The sequence below is a fragment of the Cupressus sempervirens genome, chromosome 10, assembly GCF_028749045.1.
Source record: "Cupressus sempervirens isolate cs-2001-9-10 chromosome 10, ASM2874904v1, whole genome shotgun sequence".
Lineage (NCBI taxonomy): Eukaryota > Viridiplantae > Streptophyta > Pinopsida > Cupressales > Cupressaceae > Cupressus > Cupressus sempervirens.
Window position 1 is genome coordinate 429591830 of NC_143127.1, and position 25784 is coordinate 429617613.

Below are 25784 nucleotides of genomic sequence, written 5' to 3' on the forward strand. Positions count from 1 at the left end.
AATTTTAGAGTGTTCTAGAGGTACTACAGATAAGTGTAGAATCTCACAAGTTTGGACACATGGACAAAAATTTAATGATTGTGTGAGTCTATTAATCTTGAGGATGGTAGTGTGAAAATAGGACACTTGCACGAAAGTTTGACGTGTGCACAGAAATAGGACTAATGTACAAATTTTGTTTTGTAGTCCTTTCTATGTGTCAATGTCCTTTGTAGACACCTTAATTCAACAATTGTGTCCATTTGAATTTCCAAGAGATCAAAGCATTTATGTGACCTTGTTTAAGTTTTCATAGTCAAGTTTTGAAACTTTGGGAAGGGGCTTGGATGAGTCTAGATACCTCATGTATCTTTTCTAAGGAAATATAATATATTTCCATTTGTTTGTTTGAGTTTCATGGCTTTTAGAATTTTGCTTGTGTAATGTTGTGTAATGGTTGTTCGACTTAATCTTGAGGTTTGAACTCAATATCTTTACAACACATATTAAATGTAGGTATTTTAAAATTAAAAAAAATCACGAGTTCTTATGAATTTTTTTCTCATATCCTTGAGAGTTCCCAAGTAAGGTATTATACACTCATTTTCAACTCTTTTCTCCATTGCCAAATCCCTCAAAATCCCATTCATTTCATAAAGTCAACCCTACACGCCTCCTAGTTTGCCTTGCATTCCTTTATGCCCTCCTAATCCCATTCTGTTAAACTCTAATACAACATCCAATGTTCCACTATCCCATCTTAGCTCGTCTCATTAATCTCAATTAATCGATCCTTGGTTCTATTATATCATCTTGGGCTTGTCCCATTATAAGCTCATAAAATTCACCCTATATTCATTGATTCCCACTTAACCCCATACATTTACTATTAATAGTCAATTCTATTACTTGTGATCCCCTCTCAAACCATCTTAGTAATAAATACTAGTCCATTTTATGTTCCATTAGCCTCTTCTACTACCATCCCATCATACCCTTTCTTATTTTACTTTATGTTCCCTTATCCCCTATTGGTCTTATCATTTTTCTTATATGTTAGAACACCTCATCCATATCTTATTCTACACACATACCTTATCCTACTTCTTTTGATAATCACAAGAAAAATCATAAATGAATCCCTGAAGTTTCAAAAAGTTAAAAGATCCACAAAATTCTAAATTTAGATTCTATATAATATTTTTACTCAATAATTCATATGTTCATAATATTTCAAACATTTTAAATTATCCATACATATATACCTCTCCTACTAATCCCAACAACCTACTTAAACCCTTAATTTTATTTATATATCAAAATTTCACATCCTTCAATACCATTCTCAACCCTCACTCAAACCTCAAGCCTCAAACATCCCATTATAAAAAATTTGTTTTCCTTTTTCAAACACATCACCCATCATCTCCACTCCTAGAGCTCTGATCTATTTCATCATATTTTAATCAAATTATCAAACTTCCCTTATGTGCATTGCTTTCTCCATTAACTAAGGTTGCTTTCTCCATTAACTAAGGGTCTGTTTGGTAGCATGAATACAAGTGGAATGACCATTTTAAGGGTTTTCCTAATTCATTGATCAACCTTCTTGTGGCTTGCAATCAATTCCTTGGAGATTTGAATTCTGTTAGGAGGTGAATGGCAGTTCCATTTTGTAGCATGGACATTTTCTTTGCACAATAACCAATAAAGGTGACGTACGCTTGACCTAGGTTTTGAATGAGGTGGGGGATTTGGGGCTTCTATTTTAGAATTTGGCACCTATAGATTACTTTGATCTTGGTATCTGGTCCAAAATTTGTTTGCTAGGCTCTCATGGCTATGAGCAGGGTCTCCAAGAATCTCATTCTTGTTGGAGCCTTTGTTTGTGATGGATCTTCTCCTAGGGTGAGTTCACAGGAGAAGGAGCTATTTTATGTTAGCGAGCGCTTGAAGTTAAATAAAGTTAATGGATGCCTTCCATGTAGTCAGTATCGACCTATGTTGGTTATCACTCGGAAAGTAGCAATGGAAGATGTGGACTATTTGGCCTCACATGCGTTGATATGCAAGTTTCTTGGTATCTAGATTTCCCTGTCAGCTCTAGAAGCTTGGATTCACCATTCGTGATAGGTGGAAGGTAATATGGATATTATGTTAGATGTAATAGCTACATTTTGGTAGCTTTCTCTTGCATGTCAAATCAGAACTGGGTCTTTGAGGGAGGCCCATATTTTTATGACTGTGTGGGTCTTTTTGTCAAAGCCTGGCATACAGGGTTCAATTCTACTGAGGATCTACCTTCAAGGGTTCCTATTTGGGTCTACCTACCATGGTTTCCTTTGGAGTTCTGGTACATGGATATCCTTCAACAGATTGGTGTTGTGCTTGAGAAGCCGATTGCTATAGCACATCAATCACTGGATAAAAAGGTTATTTCTTATGCCCATATTTGTGTTGAAATTGATTTGAATAATCCTTTGCCAAATTCTTTGGAAATTTTCCTAGGCTCTTCTTCTTGGATTCAATAGCTAGACTATGAATCTATTCCCTTTTGTTGCCTCATTTGTCATGCGTATGGTCATTTATAGCGCCAATGCCCTCAAGCCTCTAAAGGCAATGGTACCCTTGGCGAGCTCACTAGCCGAAGGATGGTCAATGATGGTAAAGGGAAAGGTCAAACTGTTAGTACTGGAAAAGGGAATGCTTAGAATGATAGTAGTGGTAAAGGGAAATCTCAAAGGAACACTTCAAGTTAGGGGCAAGGGTCATCCAATACTACCAGTCCTGATAAGGATGGTTTTATCTTGGCTCAAAACTGTGCTAAGGGGTGGGGTCAGAAGTGATCTCATCTAGATCAACAAGTGGACTCAAGGTTCAATTGTTTTGAGGTGATCGACAACATGGTCACAGAAGAAGGCATTCCTATAGAGGCTTAGTGTGGGGCTACTGGCTTAGAGGGGAGGAGTTCTATTCTTAGTGGCAATTAGGATGTTGTAGTTCAACAGAAACTAGAGACCTCTATTGGCCCTAAGTCTGGTTCCCTTGTGGTTTCTCCTACTCCACACCTAAAAAGGATATTCTTCTAGCAGATTTGGCTAAAGATGTGTTTGCCTCTGGTAAAGGGAAGGGATCTTCTCTTGCTTTGGGCTTGATGCAAAGACCATTTTAAAAAGTCTCTTTTCCTACTCCCTCAGGAGTTGGGTGAAAGCAAGATAAGCAAAGAATTAAACTTACAGGAGATTTACTGGTAGAGTTTGGGATTGTAAGGACCATGGATGAACATTTTCCCCACTCTACTCAATGAATGTTCTCTCTTGGAATGTGAGGGGGGTGAATAGCATCCCTACACAAAAAGCTATTCACAAGCTAGTGGATGATCATTCTCCAGATATCCTTTGTATCTAGGAGACCAAGCTTTTGGTGGACTCCATGTTTAGATGTGCTCCTAAAATTTGGTTTCTGGGGAAATTCCAATGTGGTTGTGCTTTGGGGAGCTCTAGTGGTCTTGCCATTTGTTGGGATCCTAGGAAAGATAAGCCACTTTACTGGGTCTCTTGTCTCTTAACTCTCTCAATGGTGGCATCCTCTCTAGAAACTAGAGAGATGATTCTTGTTACTAATGTGTATGCCCCTATTGATCTCTGTCGCAAGCTCAAGCTATAGACACATATTAGGCATGTCAGAAGTTGTCACCCTTTCTTGCCTTGGATCGTGGCTAGAGATTTCAACTTTGTTCTCAATCTGGAAGAGAAAATGGGTGGGTTGGCTTGCTTGGGTCCTTCTTCTGAGCTTCTTTAGGAAAATATAGATCTTTTACATCTCTTTGATGTCAAACCTCTTAATGGGCTCTTTACTTGGAACAATCGAAGGGTTGGAAATGATACCATCTCAGAATGCCTAGACAAGTTCCTGGTTTCTTGCTTTTGGAATTATGTCGCTCTTTCTCTCTCTTCTGAAATTCCTAATTGAAGAGGTTTTGACCACTAACTTATCAAGCTCATGAGTAGTTATGTTGCTGTCCCAAAGAAGCCTCACTTTAAGTTCCAACTGATGTGGCTTTGAGACTCTTCTCTCCATGATTTAATCACTCATTGGTGGAGACAAGGAGGCCTTGCCTATGGCACTGCTATGTTCTCCTTCTCTTAAAAACTATAATATGTTAAAAGTAAGTTGAAGCATTGGAACAGGAATTGTTTTGGTAATCTCCACATTATGAAGAAGAGGGCTCAAAATCGTCTTGATGTTATTATGAGGCAGATTCAAGATTTGGGTTTTTCTGAAGCTCTTAGCATTGTAGAATCCCAAGCTTCTAGTGATTTAGCTGAGTGGGATCTTAGAGAAGAATTTTTCTTGGAAACAAAAAGCTCGAGTTGATTGGCTTTAGGAAGGGGAAAAAAACACCACATTTTTGCATAAATCTGTGTAGGCTCAATGTAACAAGAGTTACATTTCTTCTCTTGTTACTTTTGATGAGACGCATCTAGCCTCCTCTAAAGCTATGTTCGGGGAACCTATTTAGTTTTACTCTACTCTATTTTTAGATGACTTGCCTATAGTAGAGATTGAGGAGAATACAATCTTGTCCTGTATTCCTATTGTTGTGACCAAGGAGATGAATGACTCTCTTATGAGGCCAATTTGTATGTCTAACCTAGAGGGGGTGGCCATCAAATTGCATAGAGGAAAAGCTTTGTGGCCTGATGGATTCCATGTTGAATTCTTTCAAGTATTTTGGGATATTATCAAGCATGACCTTCTAGATGTGGTTAAGGAGTCCTATTCCAACAAAGATATGCTTTGGGCCTTGAATGCTACTTTCTTAGTCCTGATTCTGAAGAAGGAAGAGACTAATCAGCTCGACTTCTTTAGGCCCATTGCTCTTTGTAATGTGGTTTGTAAAATAATTACTAAGCTCCTAGTGGAAAGGCTTAAATTTTGGCTTCCCATGGTTATCTCTAAGGAACAAGGGGGTTTTGTGGCAGGAAAACAAATTTTGGATGGGTGGTTATTGCTTTCGAAGCCATTCACTCTATGTGTTCTACCAAGGAATGCACCATGCTCATCAAGCTTGATATGTCTAAGGCTTATGACAGAGTCAACTCAAGTTCCTTACAAAAAGTTCCTTTGGCTTTTGGCTTTAGTTAGGAATGGGTTAGATGGGTTTTGAGCTATGTTACTACTCCTTCCATCTCGGTCCTTCTTAATGGTGAACCATCAAAGTTTTTTGGGTCATCTAGGGGTCTTCTCTAGGGAGAACCCCTCTCTCCTTATTTGTTTATCATTATGGTTGAGGGACTTGGTAGACTTATCAAGTCTCGTGTTCCTCAAAATCTGATTCAAGGATGGCAATGGGGAAATGGTTTGCCCAATCTTTCCCACCTCCAGTTTGTTGATGATACGACCCTTGTTAGGAGAGCTCGAATTCAGTAAGTTAAAGCCTTTCGACTCACCTTGGATACTTATTTGGTTGCCTCTAGGAAAAAAATAACAACCACAAGTCCTCTATTTTTTTGTTCAGCACTCCTGAACCTATCTAGCGAACGATTGCTAATATCTTGAGATTTCATATTGAGTCTCTCCCTCTGACTTACTTGGGGGCTCCTATTGTGGTGGGAAGGTAGCCTAGGCCCTTTTGGTAGAGCTTTCTCAACAAGCTTCAACAAAAATTCAATCATTGGACTCATAGGTGGCTCTCTACTGCTAGCAGGGTGACTCTCCTGCAATCTGTGATTCAGGCCCTTCCCATATACAAAAGCATGATTCAAGCTGCCCCGACATATTTTCTTAAGGAATTTGATGCTCTCTCACTAATTTATTTGGAGTGACAATTTGCAAAATACCAATTGGAGCCACATCAATTTGGATATTTTTTGTAGGCCTAAAAAGGAAGGAGGCCTTGGCCTTTGTTTTGCTATCTTGTGTAGTCAAGCTCTTGCTACCAAGCTCTATTGGTGCTAGTGTTACAGCCAGTCTCAGCTTTGGGCCTGTATCCTACCACACAAGTATTTACCTGGTGCTGAACCTTCAAATATTTCCAAGTTTTCTCTTGAGGGAAGAGGCTCTATGGTGTGGAATACCCTAAAGATTGGTGCTCACCTAGTGAAGAGAAGACTTTTTGGGATATGTAACAGAGGTGATGAGGCCCTATTTTGGAGTGATTCCTGGAATGGGCATCCTTCTCTCTTATCCTCTCATCTGCACTTGCAGCCTCTTTGTGATTTTTTCCTTTTTGCTAGATGGAATAAGGTGGCTCATTATAAGGAGGCTTATAACCTAGGCCTTGTTGTTGGTTAGAGATGGAAGAATTATTCTAATTGGTCGTTGGGTGGTTCTCTAGGGGATTGGTTAGAACTTTCTTAAATATTGGCTTCTAGGGAGTGCAAATCTCTGCAGGAACCTAATGTTTTGGCTCGGGGAGGTGCCTCTTCTGGCAAGTATTCTATTTCTTCAAGGTACCTTGTGTTGACTAGGCAACTTTTTGATGGGGTGGAGGTCTCTTGGTGGAAGAAAGTTTGGACTAGCTTTTCTTGGCCTAAGTGTAATTTTTTCCTCTAGATTCTAGTTTACAATTGTTGTCTTACTTGGGGGAATCTCTACAAGAGAGGCTTTCAGGGGCCTTCCATCTATATCTTATGCCGCAATAGTGAAGAGACTGTTTCTCACCTTTTTTTCTAGTGCCCCTTTGTCCAACAGATTTGACACTTCTGGTGGAGTGTGTGGGGGTGCACAGACTGGCATGTCTCCTCCTTGTCTATGTTCTGGGACCGTTTAGGCCATCCCCCTTCATAAACCTCTTTTCTTTAGGTTTCTTGGACTATTGGCCCTTCCCTTATTTTATGGCATATTTGGCTTGAGAGAAATAGGAGGATCTTTCATGATGTGCAGTTTGAGATCATACACGTATGGGGGAAAATTGCTAATTCTCTTCATGAAACACTCCTAGCTAAATGTGGCATTTGTGGAGGTTTGGATCCTAGTGATGCTGGTATTTACTCATGCCTTTCATTTCCTCTTCATGGAGGCACTCCCTTGTTCCCCCATAAATGCTCTGGGAATAGAGCTAGGCAATGCTCTTAGCGTGTTAATCGTGAGGGGCATTGGACTCCTCCTGAGGTTTGAGTTCTTAAAATCAACACTAATGGTTCTTCTCGAGAAGATCATGGACTAGTTAGTATTCAGGGAGTTGGGCATGCCAACTTTGGAGATATTCAGTTTTTGTTTTCTATATACAAGGGTTACCATACAAATAACCTCATAGAAGCCCTTGTTATCTTGGTTGCACTGGAAAAATGTTGTCAAAATGGTTGGAGAAGAATTATCTGTGAGATGGACTGGCAGGTGGTTGTGAATTTATTGAATAGACAGAACCTTGTGGATGTGAATTGGCATTTGGCTCTAGTTATTCAACAAATCACTCAATTATGAAATTCTTTGGATTCTTCTCTTTTGTGCATATCCCTCATGAGTGGAATGGTGTGGCTGACTGTTTGGCTAAATGGGCCTCTAAGCATGTGTTAGATTGGAACATTACTGATCATAGGATGCTTCCCCTTGATTTATCTCAGATGCTAGATCAACTTGTGGATCGGGATAAACCTTTGTATTCCTATTCCAGTTTTATTTATTTTAGAAAAAATAAATTTTTGGATTTGTGAATTTCCCATCAAATTATGGCTGAACCAAACCGTGAATAGGAATATGTACCCCCATTTTTTATTTCAGAATAACTATACCTATTCCCATATTTTTATAAATTTGCTCCCTGTTTCTTTAGGGCACCGGCTATGGTGCAACTTATTTGCACCGTGCCATTTAGCCTTTTTGTCAGTGGGCCTTCTGTCTGTTTCCCATTCCCCCATGCATTTTTGACACATTCTACCATGTCAGTTAATATGTTAGTCACTTTACTTTCCCCACAATACATCTGTCATCTCATTCATGTAATCTTTTTTACTGTATTACTTAATATGTTTATATTGTATTTTCAAATATTTATGTTACTCATATTGTTATACAAATTTTTAGTATAGTAATAAAATAAATTTTGTTTAATTAAGTCAATTGATTTATAAAGTTAATAATTATGAAGAAAATATCATTTAATAATCTATGATAATGAAATTTTAATTTTAAATGAGAAAAGTTAATCTTATAAACTTTCAAATAAAATCATTTATAATCTGAAGGAGAAGAATGTATATATATCTTCAAATCTTAATATCTTTTATTTTTTAAAATTATTATCTATTTTTAAATTTCTTGTGGAATTGATAGATAAAATGCAAATTTCTATGGTTCAATCATTTAGGTCTCTCCATGGTGTGATCTAAAATGTTGATAAAAATTTTCAAACATGCAATCAAATAGAGAAACAAATTATACAAACTCATAGATTATAGAAATTTATTGTATGTTATGTAGAATATATAACATGAATAAATCAACAAGATAAAAGGTACTACAACACTCAAATACACAACATAAGAAAATAAATTGGAATGACACACAAGTTTTCATTATATTATATAAAAGAAACTAAATTATATATATATATATATATATATATACATATATATATATATATATATATATACATATATATATATATATATATATATATATATATATATATATATATATATATATATGTGTATACATATATATATATCTATATATATATATGTATATGTATATATATATATGTATATGTATATATATATATGTATATCTATATATATATATGTATATGTATATATATATATGTATATATATATATATATATGTATATATATATATATATATATATATATAATCTCTTGAATTTTTCATCCTTATATTATCAAAATCAAATAATCAATACACTTATTAATTAATTCATATTACATTTTTAACATTGATCGATTAGATTACGTCATCATTGTTACGTTAATTTCCTCAAAATTACTTAATATCCGATCATTTATGTAAAAAAATCTCCTTCTTGCACATACATTTAATACGTTACGCTATTAAACATTTGTAATATGTTTCACCTATAACATACGGCACGGACTTAAGCTCTTCGAGAGCTATTGTTTTCGTTATAATTTATCTTCAAATTAAACTATTCAAAATTTTAATTTTAGACTACTAGTATAATTGATTCCCTTGTTCTTGCATGTCATACACCATTAATATATTGTGTTCTATTTCAACTAATCGGTGTGTGCAAAGGCAACAATCCTTATCAATCACTTCTTTGTTTTAATTTGAACTGAGTAGTTTTAGCTTGGGGGATTTTTAGAAGTTGAATTTATTGCTATAATATTTCTCATTCAAAAAGTGATTAATAATTTGAAATAGGGCTTATTAGTAGGTTAATTTTCTTCATTCCGATATCAAGATCCTATATGTTAATTGAATTGGAGAGTTTCGAAGATTTCTTAAGCAAAGTTTCATGGGTATTGATTTGGAAGATTTTGATCAGTACTTTCTATCTGTTTTCTGAAATTGTCTCTCTTTTGGTGTGTATTCCATTCCATATTTCAAGCCTTCATCAAGTTTTGAGGTAGAATATTTAATCTCTCTCATTTTTCTTTGTTCATTTGATTTTTGAAAGTCCAAATGATTTGATTTGTAATGTGAATGATATTCCTTGAGTTCAAATTTCTCTATTCCAAAAGATTTTATAACTTTCAAAATTTTGAAAATTTGGAATCATATGGGAAAATGATATCAATCTTTTATTGATTGGATAGACATTTTCAATGTATTTTTGCAATATTGTGTAGTAAGGGATCAAATGGTTTAATCAAATTTTGATTTTTTAAAAATTTTTAAAATTTTTTTAGAGGTCTATCAATGGTGGATGGCCTCAAATTGATTTTGAGTCCAAATTGACAATTTGAGAAAAGTAGATTTTGATTATTCTGATATGATATTCTTGTATGAAATAAGGACTTTATATATAGAATTTTTATTATGGGATCAAATAGAATGCATTTTCTTAGTACTAAGACCAATTGAATATATCTTGTATGTGGATGAAAATGGCAATATATAAATAAGATCATTGATGTTATTGAGATGTTTAGCATTCAATTTTTGCATAAGCCTAAGGTTAGGTCCTAGAGCGAATCTAAGGACTAGCATTTAATGGGTGTTCAACCCTTAAGTGACACAAGGGCAATTATGTTGGAAAGTATCGATCAAGTGATAATATGAAATTTGGGTTACACACATAATAAGATAAATAGATTCCTCAAGCACGCCATGAACACTATCATGAGGCAATGGGTGATTTGGGCAGGCATGCTCACACATAGAGCAATATACTTTTCTAGAGAGGCATGTCCACTCATGTGGTGTTGGTTCTTGCAAGATTTTCAATCTTGTCTATATGAGAGAATGCACAATTTTGTATGGTGCATTTTATTGAGTGCATACAAACACACTACCTACATCACTCTCTAAGGTCTAATGTATTTTCTAGATTTGAGTAATGATTCAATATGATTTGGTTTACAATTGCTCCCCTTGTTTTTGATGTGATCATTCTTGAGGTGTATGCTTTGTGTCTTGCATGAGTGTTAGTCATCTAGCCCTCTTGTGTATTCTATATAATTGCATGGGCCATGTGACAATCTCCAAGGGCATGGCAGGGTAGGCTTACATGTTTGGGTGGAATTTCAAACGACCATTAGGGACTGATGAAGATGGTACATGATTGGCATGGAGAGCTCCTTCTACAACTTCTACACTTGCATTTCTTTAATTGATTTTTCTTAGCCATAGTCTTGATCCTATAAATTTGGAAATTAATATAATCTTTATAATAATGAGATATATTAGTAGTAGTTTATGTGCACTAGTTTTGCTACTAGGCACACTTGTTATACATTCTTTCATAATGAGCTCAAGTCATAACTTGATAAATGTCATAGCAACAATTTGTTTGGAACATAAAATGAACACAATTGTTGTCTTCTAGTATTGTAGAGTGTATTTAGGATGCCATCTTCCCCTCTCATTGTTATCATGTGTGTTTGGTTGAGTTTAAGTAAACCTGGGTAGGTGTAGTGCCTGCCCTCATTTACATTTTTTTTTCTAGTTACATTGTTGCTATCATGGTCGAACTCTATTAGACGAGTTTTATGTTAATAGTTAGTAGCATTGTTTTGAGACTATCAAATATTGTGTTACAGATTCAGTTGATATATGTCGTGATTATTTAGACTTTACATTTCATGTATGCATGATGATTATTACATTATTCTTAGTATTAATGATGATTAGTTAGATGGTTTATTATCACATGTGTTTTCTTATGGATACTTACCCCATACTTGCATGTGTATGATGTGCATGTTTGTTTCTTATGTATGGCATTTCTGATGTGGTTAAGGAAGGGAGTCGTAGTCACCTGCTGGTCGAGATCTACATGATGCACCACTTCCTGCCATTGCCTATTTAGCTTAGCATATATATTGTATGTACGTGCATGGATTTTATGCAGGTTGTAGGTACTGCGTATTGACTTCCCTGAATTGCCAGGATGAGCATACCCTATCGCACTATCTCAATGGTAAGAGAGGGGAGATAAATTCTCAAGTCCAAATCCTAAACCCTTAAACCGATTGTCCTAGAAGGTAGGACACGTATCCGAGATATTTTACCTTCTGAATGTGTCGGATGACATAATTTGTGATTTTAACCCTTTGGACTGATTTTGTATTGATTGTTCTATGAAGGGTTTTCATATTTTATCTTGGAGGTCTATGGTGAATTTTCTATTAATTAAGTCATTAAATTAAAAGATTTAATTATTTTGGGAAAAATTAATATAATGTCATGATCTTTAGATATCTTGATTTTAATTAATTAAATGAAAATTAATTGAGAGAAGAATTAAATGAAAGAAATTAGAATTTAAAAATTAATAATAATAAAAATAATACTAAAATAATAATTAAATAATAATAATAGAAATAATAAAAGAATTAAAATAAAAGTTATAAGTCTATCTAGGAGTAAGTGAACCTCTTGAATGCACATATGTCTACAACACATGAGTTAGCGCACAAATTAAGCACATTGTGTCTACAACCTTGTGACTCATCTAGAAGGTTGGAAAAAGCTCGTGCTTAGTTGTTAACGCTTAACTCATCTTCTGGTTGTTTCTAGAGACATTCTAGGTGCTTCTTGAGAGTTCTTTATATTCAGGCACTCCTAGAAGCTCAGGGAGGGTGTTCGAAGGACCCAAGAACGTTGTAGAAGGAAGGAGATTGCTCTATAGATTCTAAGGAGAAGTGATTTAGCATCAGTGTCCAGTTAGACACTTGTGGATTTTGCATATGTTATTTTCACTTTTTGCACTTCCTGTCTTCTTCGTGTCTTCTGAATGCTTTCTGAAGATTTTTCATATGTTGAATATCTTGGCTGTATGCATTTTTGTCATGGGTAGTTAAATTCTATATAAGAAATTCTCATATGCGTAGATCTGAGGAAACTATGGGGCTAGGGTTTTCAGATGCTTATGGACAAACCTATTTAAAGAAATTAATGGGTAAATTTAGAGAACAATTATTCTAAAGGGAATTTCTTAACTTATAGAATTGGAAAAACCCTTTTTGTTTAAAAACTATGTCTATGTTCTCTTTTTTTTTTAAAGTATACAAATTTGCATATATATATATATATAGACACACACACACACACACACACACACATATATATGTTTATTATTATTAAAAAAACAATGTTGTAATGCTTAGTAATAATCTGTGTGTATGTATATATATATATATATATATATATATATACACACAGACACAGACACAGACACAGACACACACACACACACACACACACACACACACATACATATACATATACATATTTGCTCATTAAATCGCAGTGGAGAATCATTATAATTCGTATTGCACATGACAAAAAAACCATTTTGAAAGATGTTATATTATTAAAAAAAATCATATAAATATGGTGGAAGGGGGGGTTTTACCCCACCCCGTTCCCTCTTTATGAGACCGCCGATAGTCTGTGCCTGTTGTCACAGGTACTACGACTGTTGTCGCAGGCTCTACGACAGAGGCAGGCCGCACGACCATTAATATAAGAAAAGCCATCGGCCTTGTGAACGAATTGATGTGTGTGTTATTTTAAATTATTTTTAAAGAATTTTGTTAATTATAATGTTATTTAGATATTAATAAATATTATTAATTTTTAAATATTAATTAATATGTATATTATTAAATATTAATAATATTAATATATTTATTATAAATAAAATTATAGTAATAGAATATTTCTTTTGAATTAATCATTTTATAATATTTTAGTCTAATGTTATAAATCTAATTTAATCAAATTTAAATGAAGGATGGATAAATGAGGATGAATTATATTTGTTGACATTGAATTTTCTATGTGTTTTATTGGAACATGATGGGGGTCCTTTTTAAATATTGTATAATATACTATTGAAACATCTTAAAATATTGATTTAATGGGTTATAGGGAAAGTACTTTTATCTATCAAACAAATACATGGGTTAGGTAAAATGTACAAATTTCTCCACTCGAGATCTAAATTTGAAAACGAAAACTGAGACCTCCACACTTAATTCAACTATGTAATTTTAGCAAACCAAAATATGTGCTGGCATTGTGTTTTCTCTATGCTTCTTGTTTTGTGTTTTTGGGTTGACTAGATTGTTGACCAGTTATAGGACGTTTACCAAAGGTTTGGGGGTTATGATTGTGATGTCATGATGATGTCTTTTGACCTCGACCTTTATAAAACCCAACCATGGTTAAGTGATGGCATGCTCTATGGTGTGTGTGTGGTTTACTGATTGATATTGTTTCCGGTCTTCTTGTGTAAGTTGTGACATATGTAACCATTTATGAGTATCGATCAATTGTATTTGGATTACTTTCCAGTCACCTTGATGGGATTCAATTGTTTATCTGATCTTGATGATGTCATGTTGTGACATGTTTTGACTCAACCATTTTGGAGTCTTCGATCAATATTACTTTGAGATACTTTTTGGTTGCTTGTTAGAACCAATGGAGCCTCATCAATTGGGATATTGTTTGTAGGCATAAAAAGGAAGGAGGCCTTGGCCTTTGTTTTGCTATCTTGTGTAGTCAAGCTCTTGCTACCAAGCTCTATTGGTGCTAGTGTTCTAGTCAGTCTCAGTTTTGGGCCCGTATCCTACCACACAAGTATTTACCTGGTGTTGAACCTTCAAATATTTCTAGGTTTTCTCTTGAGGGAAGAGGCTCTATGGTGTGGAATACCCTGAAGATTGGTGCTCACCTAGTGAAGAGAAGTCTTTTTGGGAAATGTAACAAAGGCACTAAGGCCCTATTTTGGAGCGATTCCTAGAATGGGCATCCTCCTCTCTTGTCCTCTCATCTGCACTTGCAGCCTCTTTGTGATTTTTTCCTTTTTGCTAGATGGAATAAGGTGGCTCATTATAAGGAGGCTTATAACCTAGGCCTTGTTGTTGGTTATAGATGGAAGAATTATTCTGATTGGTCATTGGGTGGTTCTCTAGGGGATCGGTTAGAACTTTCTTAAATATTGGCTTCTAGGGAGTGCAACTCTCTGCAGGAACCCAATGTTTTGGCTTGGGGAGGAGCTTCTTCTGGCAAGTATTCTATTTCTTCAGGGTACCTTGTGCTGACTAGGCAACTTTTTGGTGAGGTGGAGGTCTCTTGGTAGAAGAAAGTTTGGAACAGCTTTTCTTGGCCTGAGTATAATTTTTTCCTTTGGATTCTAGTTTACAATTGTTGTCTTAATTGGGGGAATCTTTGCAAGAGAGGCTTTCAGGGGCCTTCCATCTGTATCTTATGCCGCAATAGTGAAGAGACTGTTTCTCACCTATTTTTTCAGTGCCCCTTTGTCCAACAGATTTGGCACTTCTGGTGGAGTGTGTGGGGGTGCACATGCTGGCATGTCTCCTCCTTGTCTATGTTCTGGGACTGTCTAGGCCATCCCCCTTCCAAGACCTCTTTTCTTCAAGTTGCTTGGACTATTGGCCCTTTCCTTATTTTATGGCATGTTTGGCTTGAGAGAAATAGGAGGATCTTTCATGATGTGTAGTTTGAGATCAAACACTTATGGGGGGAAATTGCTAATTCTCTTCATGAAACACTCCTGGCTAAATGTGACATTAGTGGAGGTTTGGATCCTAGCGATGCTGGTATTTACTCACGCCTTTCATTTCCTCTTCATGGTGGCACTCCCTTGTTCCCCCACAAATGCTCTGGGGTGAATGCACAAAGTTGGGTCGCAATTTCGCAGAAGTCAAATCCGCGAAGTGAGACCTCTTAGAAACGGGCACCTGATTTTAAAAAACGGTCACCCGTTTTTGGCTTGAGTGCCCAACCCTAAATTTAAAAAATGGGCACCCGTTATTTTTTAAAATTGGGTACCCGTTTCTCAAAAAATTAAAAATTTAAATTTTTAAGAAATGGGCACCCGTTTTTTAAAAATCGGGTACCCATTTTTTAAAAGTAAAAAACGGGTAACCGTTTCTTAAAAATTCAAAATTTTAAGTTTTCAGTAGATTTTACATGCCGCTTTTAGCTTTTCAAAACGAGTACCCATTTTTTGAAATTCAAATAACAGGTGCCCGTTTCTTACAACATGAGGCAGGATTTTTTTTTCCTGCCTCGGATTTTGGTTTGGGACAGGCTTGGTGAGACCAAGCCTATGCCTTGGCCTCTCAAGATTTGGCTAAGGCATTAAACTGACAAATTCATGCCTTGCCATAATTTTTAGAGGGTCTTCCCGATCAAATTTTTTTATGAAAAAAAAACCCATTACAGCGCTCACTTTCCTGATTTCAGAAATATAAATTTTATAGAGTTATGATTTTATTTACTTTTTTTTTTTAATCAAAGGCGGTACCTAAATGTAAAATAGCAATGTTCACTAAAACTTTAATAACTTTTTTATTATATATTTTTTCTTAAATTAATTTATATGTCATCAATCTACATTCAATTCTTTTGAAGTTAAAAAAAAAAATTGAAAAAAGTAAAATTTTGATCAAATTATGGTGTCCATACACGAGAGGTTTTAAAATTTTCTTTTATATCCAATTAAAAATTAATAATAAAAAAATATTCATTAAAAAATTCAAGAAAAATATTCTCATCAATCTTTGGTGTGTTAGGTAACTCTATTTAAAAGGATTTGCAAAAATTCATTCATTTGTGTCAAATTATGGTGTCCGTACACGAGCGTGGTATGGTCTTGAAATAGGCATTTTGAAAAAGTGATTTTTAAAGATCCATACCAAAAAAATAATATATCATATGGGTATACAAATAAATTACATATTCAAAAAGAAGATTCCAGGCACTACAAATTTTATTTCTGAAGCTTTTTTATATTTAATCTCTAAATGGCTCAAATTTTGGCATCAATTGACAAAATATTTCAAAAATAGGAAAAACAGTTCCACTTTTTGGCCAAAAGTGAGACCCAACTTCTTGCACTAACCTAGAGGAATAGAGTTAGGCAATGCTCTTAGCGTGTTAATTGTGAGGGGCATTGGACTCCTCCTGAGGTTGGAATTCTTAAAATCAACACTAATGGTTCTTCTCGGGGAAATCCTGGACTAGCTAGTATGGGGGAGTTGGGCGTGCCAACTTTGGTGATATTCAGTTTTTGTTTTCTATATACAAGGGTTACCATACAAATAACCTCATGGAAGCCCTTCCTATCTTGGTTGCACTGGAACAATGTTGTCAAAATGGTTGAAGAAAAATTATCTGTGAGACAGACTGGCAAGTGGTTGTGAATTTATTGAATAAACGGAACCTTGTGGATGTGAATTGGCATTTGGCTCTAGTTATTCAACAGATCACTTAATTATGCAATTCTTTGGATTTTGTGTCTTTTGTGCACATCCCTCATGAGTGGAATGGTGGGGCTAATTGTTTGGCTAAATGGGCCTCTGAGCATGTGCCAGATTGGAACATTACTAATCATAGGATGCTTCCCCTTGATTTATCTCAGAAGCTGGATCAACTTGTGGACCGGGATAAACCTCTATAATTCTCTTTGTTTCTTCTGTTGTTCTATTCTTTTTGGTATTCAATAAAAAATTTACCCCTCTTTTAGTTGAATACGAGTGGAATAGGCATATGTAAATTCTTAAAATTTTGAATTCTTCATTTGGATGCACCAAATTAGCATTAGAATAGGAAATGAAATAGGAATATGTATTCTAATTTTGGCCCAAAAATGAGCTTTTGCAATTCCACCTAAATAGGTGGAACTGGAATACGTATTCCTATTCCTATTTTATTTATTTTAGAAAAAATAAATTTTTGAATTTGTGAATTCCCCATCAAATTATCGCTGAACCAAACCGTGAATAGGAATATGTACCCCCATTTTCTATTTCAAAATAATTATAGCTATTCTCATATTTCTATAAATTTGCTCCCTTTTTCTTTAGGGCACTGGCTATGGTGCAACTTATTTGCACCGTGCCATTTAGCCTTTCTGTCAGTGGGCCTTCTATCTGTTTCCCATGCCCCCATGCATTTCTAACACATTCTGCTATGTCAGTTAATATGCTAGTCACTTTACTATCCCCACAATACATCTGTCATCTCATTCATGCAAACTTTTTTACTATATTACCTAATATGTTTATATTGTATTTTCAAATATTTATGTTACTCATATTGTTATAGAAAAAATTAGTATAGTAATAAAATAAATTTTGTTTAATTAAGTCAATTGATTTATAAAGTTAATAATTATGAAGAAAATATCATTTAATAATCTATGATAATGAAATTTTAATTTTAAATGAGCAAAGTTAATTTCATAAACTTTCAAATAAAATCATTTATAATATGAAGGAGAAGAATGTATATATATCTTCGAATCTTAATATCTTTTGTTTTTAAAAATTATTATCTATTTTTAAATCTCTTGTGGAATTGAAAGATAAAATGCAAATTTCTATGGTTCGATCATTTAGGTCTCTCCATGGTGTGATCTAAAATGTTCATAAAAAAATTCAAACGTGCAATCAAATAAATCAAATAGAGAAACAAATTGTACAAACTCATTGATTATAGAAATTTGTTGTATGTTATGTAGAATATATAACATGAATAAATCAACAAGATAAAAGGTACTACAACACTCAAATACACAACATAAGAAAATAAATTGGAATGACACACAAGTTTTCATTATATTATATAAAAGAAACTAAATTATATATATATATATATATATATATATATATATATATATATATATATATTCCTTAATTTGTATTATCTTGAAATCTCTTATCATAATAATTAGAAAACTTAAATGTGTTAAAATGTATTATATTATATTATGAATTTAATAAATAAAGTGCAAAATTGTTGATTAGATTTATAGATATAAATGAAATAATTCAATAAAATTAATGTTATTTCTCATTTTTTCTAATATTTGTAACTTTGAATTTATTTAAAAACTTTTTATTTATAAAAAGAATAAATAATATTTATTTTATTAATATAACTAAAAAGATAAATTATAATCATATTATTAAAGAAATTATTACTAAGTAAAGTTATACTAAAAATAAAAATATTACTACTAATATAAGTTACTTACACTATTATCACTCTGAAATAAGTTGATAGTGGACACTTGGCAGAGTAGTACTGTACTTGTTTCAAAGTGGTAATAGTGTAAATAACTTATATTAGTAATAATATTTTTATTTTTAGTATAATTTTACTTAGTAATAATATTTTTAATAATATGATTATAATTTTATTGTTTTAAATTCTCAACTCTTATTATATAATTAGAAAAAATAATCTTTTTAGTTATATTAATAAAATAAATATTATTTATTCTTCTCATAAATAAAAAGTTTTTAAAATATTAGAGAAAATGAGAAATAACATCAATTTTAATACTATGGAAATTTTAAGTTTAGTGTAAACATGTAAAAAGAACTACTATCCATCCAAAACTGTAAATGTTCATTTAATCTTAATTAGCTAAACAAACAATAATTAACATCAAATCATACTCCAGAAGCATTATCCACAATCTGCGCCCAACTGACCTGTATTATTTCTCTAGAATAATGGTGCTCTTACTTGAATCAAGATTAGTATGCCAGTAATTAAATGATATGTCCCAACACTGACCCCAATGCCCCTTTCTCAACAAAAGAAAGGAGAGAAGTTGTTATATTAAATGTGTTCTACGGAATGCTGCTAGAAGCTCAAACAATTTAATTTAAGCTGCTAACTTATCATGGAGATGGAATGCTGCTATGATATAAGCCATACCAACATTCAAATTCGTATTTATAACCTTTAACTGATAAGATCCATTTTTCCTCTTTGTTTTCTTATCAATGACGTTTAATGTTTGAAGGAAGAGGAATCTTTATTCCAACAATTTCTCTCATGGTTCACAGCCAACTGATTATTTTTCTTTTAGAAGTTTGGTTGCAGACAAGATTATGTATAACCAATCTTTGATTAATATTTATCACAACTTTAGCTACAAATGCACATATTCTGTGTCAGTTCATCAATGGTTTACTACTGATCTTATTGCTGAGATCGGAAGTGAAGACAAATCTTACCCCTGAGGATAACATATATCCAGTCTCATCATAGGCGAAGGCTGTCCTTTAGTAGCTCATCAAACTCCATTCCACTAACTTAACTTTTAGTTATCTCCACACTAGTGTCTTGGAATTGACTTGAGAAGAAATTATAAAATAGACAAAGATAAATGCCAGGAAAAATTTGGAAACCAATCTTGTCAAGAACACACTATGTTCGGGACAGAACTACTTAAAAGCCGAGATGAAATATTAAGCAGCAACAGCAGTAATTGCAAAGCCCAAATAGGCCGATCCCATTTGCATTTTACTGTATATTAAGGTCATTCTCCTCTTCATCATCTTCGCAGGTCCAGAGGAAATGAGCATAAGATGCATTAACATAGCTGCAACATCAAGCCCAACATGGTGGGTTTTTATTAGATAGATTTTTAGGGTTTGATGCTAAAAATAAATAAGAGACACAGCAGGACCTGAGAAGAGAGTGACAAGTACATGGTAACAGATGCTTACCAGTCTTGAGGGGCAGCTTCGACTGCTCTTTCAAAGTAATTTTGGGCACGAGACAAATCCTTGTGTGTTTCCCATATGAATTTGGCATACAGTGACAGAATCTCTCCATCCTTTGGGCTTGCCAATATGGCCCTGGAATAGTATACCTCTGCTCTCTTCGTATCATGCTTTTCCTGAGGACATCAATCCAAACAAGACATAAAACAACTTCATATCAATGGTATATCATATTAAAAGTCTTTCGAGATCAACAAGTTCTAATAACAGTGATAAATTACTACCCAGATGACTAAATATTGATACAAGTGTCAGAAACTCAAGGTTACTACATGGCTAATAACAGTGGCTCACAGTTGGACAAATACATAGCTTATCGAAATTCACTAGTGATCAGCAACTGTACGCTTCTAGTCATATGATTTCTACAATTCATAAGCTTACTGTGCTTATCTTTTAGTATAAGCATATAGATTTACTTTCTCAAGAATATATATCAAACTCCTTAATCCATCTTTCAATTATATTCTCTAACATCTAAGAAAATAAATTCAGCAATACCAAAACCAATAGACACAGTAATCCATGACTACCCAGATGAGTAAAGAATGATAGACAGCCTTTATGTTCTAAGCCCCTTGCAGTTAGAAGGAAGGACTTGCTGTTCAGTGCTGGGTTTAGTAGAGTGGGATGATTGTTTTAAACTTTTGTAAATCATGTCATAAAGAGGGTAAATCTGAAACCACCATTGCGTGATTTTTTATTCTGGAAAGCTTAAAGGTACTTTTAGGCATTGGAAAGCTTAGCAATGAAAATCGGCGTCCTGGTAAGATCAGGATCCCTACCATGGGCCACTCAAAAGGAAATTGAAAGGAACAAAAAAGAAAACCCCACCAATAACTCTTTTATCTGGTCATCTGGTAGATAACCAGTTTCTGGAACATGTATTACACTTTAGTCCTCTGATTGTCATTGGAAAGCCATTTGATTGATATCAGTAACATACAAATCCCTACTTGACATAATCTACCACGTTGTTTAACCTAAAATGAAACAGATTCAACATCCACCTCATGCAAAAACTTGGCATAGTTCCTGAGCAGAAGAGGATTGTGAGGGTTTGCTTCCAACATCTTCTGATAGTACAAATCTGTGCTGCTGGTTTCTCTTCCAGAGCTTTTCTCTTCCCCTGTTACACCATCTTGAATGCCAGAGCCTTCCTGTATATGCTCTCTTTCATCTACATGGGCAGGAGCACATCCTCTTTCAGTGCACAGCAAATCCATTCCATTCAGTCCAGCCTTTAAACCCAACAATTTCTCTGCCATCACAGAATTCTCAGACATACTTTCACCATTTACAGAGACAAAAAAATTGTGGGTCATTTGGTTTCTATGTTCTTGTAGAGGACACTGAGGATATGAGATCATATCCCTCCCGGATTGAACTTCTCTACATGGGGACGAATTCTTGTGATGGTTTTCCTGATAGAGAGAATCCATCATACCCATCCTATTGAGTTCAGCTCTGCTATTTGCAGCAACTAATAGCCCATTCTTCCTTGACCGAAATACTCTGCAACAATGACATGCTGGAGTTCTCTGATTGTTTTCTTCATTCCTGATGAGAGGGTGCATCAGATTACCTTCTGAAAGAGCCCTTCTAAGTTTACCAGATATCTCAACTTTAGAGGGACTCCTACCTTTCTGGCCAGAGCACCTCTTAAGACTTGCACACCTAGATAGTTTGTAGTTAAGTCTGCTAAAATTACAAGGCTCTGAAAGAAAGCCGGGATGATCCATCGAACAGGAAGAAGATCTAAACATCATTTCCCCATTAAAAATTGGGCTGGAGAGCCCTTTTTGGGATGCTGCAGAAAATCATCTCCGACTCAAGGGTTTCATTCAACAAGATCAATATTGTGATGGCGCAATATATAGACACTGCAGATGCTCTTTCTTCAAGAGAGAGCCTATTCTCATTAATAAGTAACGGCGGTAACCAGGGGTTGAAAATTTAACTGAATTTTCATCTTTAGAATTATAAGCAATGAGATAGCTGATCATGACATTGCTAACGTCTTTGTCTTCCCTGAGAGGACTATATGCTACAGATAAAGAGAGTAATGAATTCGTTGTCTTTTGAGTTCACCCCCATCTTTTGAGTGAATGGAGAAAGGTACAAAATCGTCTTTTAAAAATGGGCAATAAGCTTAAAACGTTTTTATGTATTGTGTTTACTTTTGGGAGGAAATCAGATTTAGAGTGAATAGTTACAATGAGTAAACACAGCAAGATAAAATTGTACAGAAAGAAAATGTAATAAGAGGCTCGCGAAAGTAATAAGAAAAATACAGTATGTAAAGAACAGGTATGAGGTTCACGAAATTTCAGTCCATTGTTTTCAAGGAAATGGAAGTTTTAAATATTTCTCAATAATTTTTATTTCTGATTATGGATTTGTCAAGAGTTTTGTTTAAGGAATCTGTTGTTTGTTTGTCTGAAAGGCAGGGAACTATTGTTTTTTTTAACTTTCTATTAATTTTTTTTTCCAGACAAGTCCAATAGTCCAAAGTTAGTCTAAAGTTTAAAATGTCAAATTTTATAAATCAATTATTTTCTACTATTTCCTAATTTTAAATTGGTCAACATCCAATTTGCTGAGGTTTATAGGTATATTAATAATTTGAATAATCAGAAAAATATTAAGAACTGATAGTGAGATGCTTAGGTCATACCTGATTTGACAGCGATGCCACATTATTTTCAGTGCCAGCCGTAAACACATTAAATTAGTTTGTTTCTGATTTTGATGAATACATTAAAATAAATATCTCCTAAAACTCATCAGCAAGTGCATTCTCTAAGCTTGTTTCCAACGGTATTAAATTAATATTTTTTATGTCTTCGTTTATGCTTAGTTTTAAATGTAATTGTTAACGTATAATTTTTAACATTTTGGGTGTTGCTTTTTAATTTTTAACATTTTCTAGACTTAAATTTGAATTAATTAATTGTAATTATCAAGAAATTTAATTTTCTATTAAAATTAAATTTAAATTTCAGATTTAAGAAAGTTAAAAATAAATATAATTACAGAAATAGTTCTATATTAACTTTCAAAATTTAGTGATTAAATTAATTGTAAAAATGGAGTCAAAATTAGAGAAAGTTTTTAAAACTTACAACTTAATTGCTTTTATAATTTTATTTTTAATTCAAAATTCAATATAACATGTAAATGCAAATATTAATTTATTTTCTTCATAAATTATTTATATTTATTATTAATCTCTTGAATTTTTCATCATTACATTATCAAAATCAAATAATCAATACACTTATTAATTAATTCACATTACATTTTTAACATTAATGGATTAGATTAATTTGTTATTGTTACGTTAATTTCGTCAAAATTACTTAATATCCCATCATTTATGTAAAAAAATCTCCTTCTTGCACATACATTTAATACTTTACACTATTAAACATTTGTAATATGTTTCACCTATAACATAAGGCAAGGACTTAAGCTCTCCTAGAGCTATTGTTTTCGTTATAATTTATCTTCAAATTAAACTGTTAAAGATTTTAATTTTAGACTACTAGTATAATTGATTCCCTTGTTCTTGCATGTCATACACCATTAATATATTGTGTTCTATTTCAACTAATCTGTGTGTGCAAAGGCAACAAACCTTATCAATCACTTCTTTGCTTTAATGAGAACTAAGTAGTTTTAGCTTGGGGGATTTTTAGAAGTTGAATTTATTGCTATAATATTTCTCATTCAAAAAGTGATTAATAATTTGAAATAGGGCTTATTACTAGGTTAATTTTCTTCATTCTAATATCAAGATCCTATATGTTAATTGAATTGGAGAGTTTCAAAGATTTCTTAAGCAGAGTTTCATGGGTATTGGTTTGGAAGATTTTGATTCTGTTTTTTGAAATTGTCTCTCTTTTGGTGTGTATTCCATTCCATATTTCAAGCCTTCATCAAGTTTTGAGGTAGGATATTTAATCTCTCTCATTTTTCTTTGTTCATTTGATTTTTGAAAGTCCAAATGATTTGATTTGTAATGTGAATGATATTCCTTGAATTCAAATTTCTCTATTCCAAAAGATTTTATAAGTTTCAAAATTTTGAAAATTTGGAATCATATGGGAAAATGATATCAATCTTTTATTGATTGGATAGACATTCTCAATGTATTTTTGCAATATTGTGTAGTAAGGGATCAAATGGTTTAATCAAATTTTGATTTTTAAATTTTTTTTTTTCAAATTTTAGAGGTCTATCAATGGTGGATGGCCTCAAATTGATTTTGAGTCCAAATTGACAATTTGAGAAAAGTAGATTTTGATTATTCTAATATGATATTCTTGTATGAAATAAGGACTTTATATATAGAATTTTTATTATGGGATCAAATAGAATGCATTTTCTTAGTACTAAGACCAATTGAATATATCTTGTATGTGGATGAAAATGACAATATATAAATAAGATCATTGATGTTATTGAGATGTTTAGCATTCAATTTTTGAATAAGCCTAAGGTTAGGTCCTAGAGCGAATCTAAGGACTAGCATTTAATGGGTGTTCAACCCTTAAGTGACACAAGGGCAATTATGTTGGAAAATATCGATCAAGTGATAATATGAAATTTGGGTTACACACATAATAAGATAAATAGATTCCTCAAGCACGCCATGAACACTATCATGAGGCAATGGGTGATTTGGGCAGGCATGCTCACACATAGAGCAATATACTTTTCTAGAGAGGCATGTCCACTCATGTGGTGTTGGTTCTTGCAAGATTGTAAATCTTGTTTATATGAGAGAATGCGCAGTTTTGTATGGTGCATTTTATTGAGTGCATACAAACACACTACCTACATCGCTCTCTAAGGTCTAATGTATTTTCTAGATTTGAGTAATGATTCAATATGATTTGGTTTGCAATTGCTCCCCTTGTTTGTGATGTGATCATTCTTGAGGCGTATGCTTTGTGTCTTGCATGAGTGTTAGTCATCTAGCCCTCTTGTGTATTCTATATAATTGCATGGGCCATGTGACAATCTCCAAGGGCATGGCAGGGTAGGCTTACATGTTTGGGTGGAATTTCAAACGACCATTAGGGACTGATGAAGATGGTACATGATTGGCATGGAGAGCTCCTTCTACAACTTTTACACTTGCATTTCATTAATTGATTTTTCTTAGCCATAGTCTTGATCCTATACATTTGGAAATTAATATAATCTTTATAATCATGAGATATATTACTAGTAGTTTATGTGCACTAGTTTTGCTACTAGGCACACTTGTTATACATTTTTTCATAATGAGCTCAAGTCATAACTTGATAAATGTCATAGCAACATTTGTTTGGAACATAAAATGAACACAATTGTTGTCTTCTAGTATTGTAGAGTGAATTTAGGATGCCATTTTCCCCTCTCATTGTTATCATGTGTGTTTGGTTGAGTTTAAGTAAACCTGGATAGGTGTAGTGCCTACCCTCGTTTACATTTTTTTTCTAGTTACATTGTTGCTATCATGGTCGAACTCTATTAGACTAGTTTTATGTTGATAGTTAGTAGCATTGTTTTGAGACTATCAAATATTGTGTTACAGATTCAGTTGAT

At 33.6% G+C, this 25784-nt stretch overlaps 1 protein-coding gene across 1 annotated transcript; it reads right to left on the bottom strand.

Moving 5' to 3' along the window:
• Positions 1 to 19506: 19506 nt before the first annotated feature.
• LOC149534553 (uncharacterized) lies at positions 19507 to 22262 on the bottom strand. Its single transcript, XM_089806493.1, has 3 exons — positions 21197 to 22262; positions 20130 to 20302; positions 19507 to 20002 (listed from the first exon to the last, which is right to left on the bottom strand). Exons 1-3 carry the CDS (start codon positions 21953 to 21955, stop codon positions 19924 to 19926), a joined length of 1011 nt encoding a protein of 336 aa, XP_089662619.1. The 5' UTR covers positions 21956 to 22262; the 3' UTR covers positions 19507 to 19923.
• Between the last annotated feature and the right edge of the window lie 3522 nt (positions 22263 to 25784).